The following is a 2,869-nucleotide window of genomic DNA, read 5'->3' on the forward strand; positions in this document are numbered from 1 at the left end:
TCCAAGACCCAGAGCCTCTGCATAGTACATGCAGATCTTCTGCATATGCAGAGCCTTTGCATAGTACATGCAGAGCTTCTGGCTACCTTCTCCATGGAACGTGCGTGTGTTAGCCCAGACATTCTCGTAAGCGTCTAACAGATTTAAGGCGGCTTGACCAAGTCTGCTCTGCTATTCAAGGGAAGTCAAAGATAAGGATGCAGACCAGTCAGCTCAGAGTTCCATGCCTTTTATTTAGCATAGTTTCTTAGACCTAGGCATATATAAGGATGCTTCCTCCTCAGGTTTAAAGTACCTAAAGGAACCGACTTACACTATACGCAATTTCTGTGAGATTACTTTCGTGCTTCAAATTGTTCATCTTTTATCAATAAAAGCATTCGGTATATTCAAAGTTTATTCACTGTTTTACATTCCTCTTTGAATATTCTGTTTAGTCATTTGAAATACTTTGTTGTTCTTAATTCCTATTTTACGCAAACAATATTTCTGTCAATTAAGTTTATCTGGGTTCTAACACAGGGAGAGCTCGTCGTTTTGTACAATGATTCTCTTAGGAAGTTACATGGATTCCAAATCGATTCCATATCTCCATCTTCCTTTCTTTTTTGATTTCAATTTCACTATCACCAACGCCAATCATCTCAAACATCTCATATCTACATCTAGGGTTCCAAATCAACAATTTTCGTTGACCGAGAAATTGATCAAGCCACCAAGAAGAAAGTAAAATCTGGCCAAACCATTCAAGAGGTCGGGGAAGAGGAATGATAAATCAAGAAGTGGACCCGGAAAACGTTATGACAATCGAAACACGAAGTCAAAGTAAGGGTCGAGGAAGGGGAAAAATACTCAACCAAAGACTCATTGGAATAAGAATTATCGGTACAGGAGAGTTCTATGTCAGGACATGGAAGAGGTAGAGCAAGAGGTAGAAATAATGCTTCTGATCCTAGTTTTATTACTTAGGAAATATTGGCAGCTGAATTGGGAAAATTTCAAGAAATTTTGGTCAGTTTGTTGGGATGTTCGACAAAAAATAACCAAGAAGAAGTAAGGGATCTCGGTTATCAGGAAGAAGTCGGAACTAGTACACCGGAAATAGATACATCTATACCCCTTACTTCATCCTTAGTTCAAATAGGAGGGGATATTAAAATGTTTCTTGCTTGTAAACCTTCTAAATTTTCTGGAGAACGTGATCCTGTTAAAGCCATGTGCTGGCTTAAAGAAGTTGAAATAAGTCTGCAAATCAGTAAAAGTGCAGAGGAGGATAAAGTCATGTTGTTTTGTCTCGACTAAGGTCAAGTGCTCTATATTGGTGGGAGATTTTGTCAAGTTCAGATCCAAATATTTTGAAAACTATGTTATGGGAGGAATTTGTGGTGAAGTTTAAGATGCAATATTGTCTTGAAGCGGCTGTACAAAAGTTAGAAGATGATTTCCTTCGACTAGAACAAGGAAACATGTCAGTTCGTCAATATACGGAGGTCTTCATGGAACAGTCCTGGTTTGCTAAAGCATATATTGTATCTGAAAGCAGTAAAGTTAGAAAGTACATATGGGGTTTAGAGTCTAATCTTTGAAAATATGTGATATATAGAAATCCAACGACATTTAAGGCAGCGGTTAACGCTGCAGAAATTATGGAACAGCATATTAATCGCCAACCACAAGAAAGAGTTGGGGATAAAAGAAAAGGGGAAGCCGTAACGACTGATTTTCGTAGACCAAGGTTTACTGAAAATCTGAATCGACCAGTCCCAAGGTTTACTGATAAGGTGTGTACACAATGTCATAAAGTACATCAAGGAAGCTACAATATCGAGTCACGAGTATGTTTTAAATGTCAAGAATCAGGTCATATAGCTCGAAATTGTCGAATGGTGCGAAGATGTTTTACCTGCAATTCCTCTCAGTATGTGAACGTCGATTGTCCGCAAGCTAAGGGACGAGGGTCTGGTTTTGTTGGGAGACGAGGATTTGGATATTCTGGGGGCCAAGGATCTAGTTATGTTCCACCTAACCACGGGCCAGCAGTTAATCGTAATGCTCCGAATGGTCGTGGGAAATAAGACGTGGTGGATCGATTGCTATAGGACGAGCCTTTCAGATGACGAGAGGTGAGACAGAAGAACACCCTGAAGTGGTCACAGGTTCATTCTTTGTTAACTCAGTCTGTGCCAAAGTTTTATTTGATTTTGGTACAAATCGTCCTTTTGTATCGCGATCATTTGTGTTAATTGTGCGCAATTAGAATCTAAAACGTTAGAAGAGGTATTGATAGTGGAGACATCAACGATAGTGAAGTATCGATTAAGGAAATGATAGATGAATGTTTCATAAGTATAGAAGGGTGTGAGGTGCCCATACAGTTATTTCCTATACCCTTAAGAGAGTTTGAAATAATTGTGCGCATAGATTGGTTAGCTAAAAATCAAGCTAACATAGTCTGTATTGAAAAGATGATCCACATAGACTTACCAGGAAAGGGAAAGGTTATAATTTATGGGGACCGGCGGGATCGTTATTCCAGCCTTATTTCCGTTTTAAAGGCTTGGAAGTACATACAGAAAGAATGTGTTAGCTTTCTTGCCTATGCAATTGACATAAAGAAAGAAAAGAAAAAGATGGAGGATATTCCAGTTGTGAGAGAATTTCCAGAAGTATTTACAGGAGACTTAACAAGTTTACCTCCAGATCGATCAATAGAGTTTCAGATTGAATTACTGCCTAGAGCAGTGCCAGTTGCACGTGCACTGTATAGATTAGCTCCCTCTAAATTAAAGGAGTTAATGTCACAATTGAAAGAATTGCTGGATAAAGGTTTTGTTGGACCAAGTACTTCTCCACGGGGTGCGCTGCTGTT

At 39.1% G+C, this 2,869-nt stretch overlaps 1 protein-coding gene across 1 annotated transcript; it reads left to right on the forward strand.

Annotated features, from left to right (window-relative positions):
* The first annotated feature begins 1,646 nt into the window (after nt 1-1,646).
* LOC112523713 lies at nt 1,647-2,075 on the forward strand. The gene has a single exon (XM_025133396.1). It carries the CDS (start codon nt 1,647-1,649, stop codon nt 2,073-2,075), a length of 429 nt encoding a protein of 142 aa, XP_024989164.1.
* Nucleotides 2,076-2,869: the final 794 nt, after the last annotated feature.

This window comes from Cynara cardunculus (assembly GCF_001531365.2).
Source record: "Cynara cardunculus var. scolymus isolate 2C chromosome LG 12, CcrdV1, whole genome shotgun sequence".
Classification (NCBI taxonomy): Eukaryota; Viridiplantae; Streptophyta; class Magnoliopsida; order Asterales; family Asteraceae; genus Cynara; species Cynara cardunculus.

Bases quoted from the DNA above. Each gene is read 5' to 3' on its own strand.
- LOC112523713 (XM_025133396.1), top strand. From the start codon at position 1,647: ATGGAACAGCATATTAATCGCCAACCACAAGAAAGAGTTGGGGATAAA.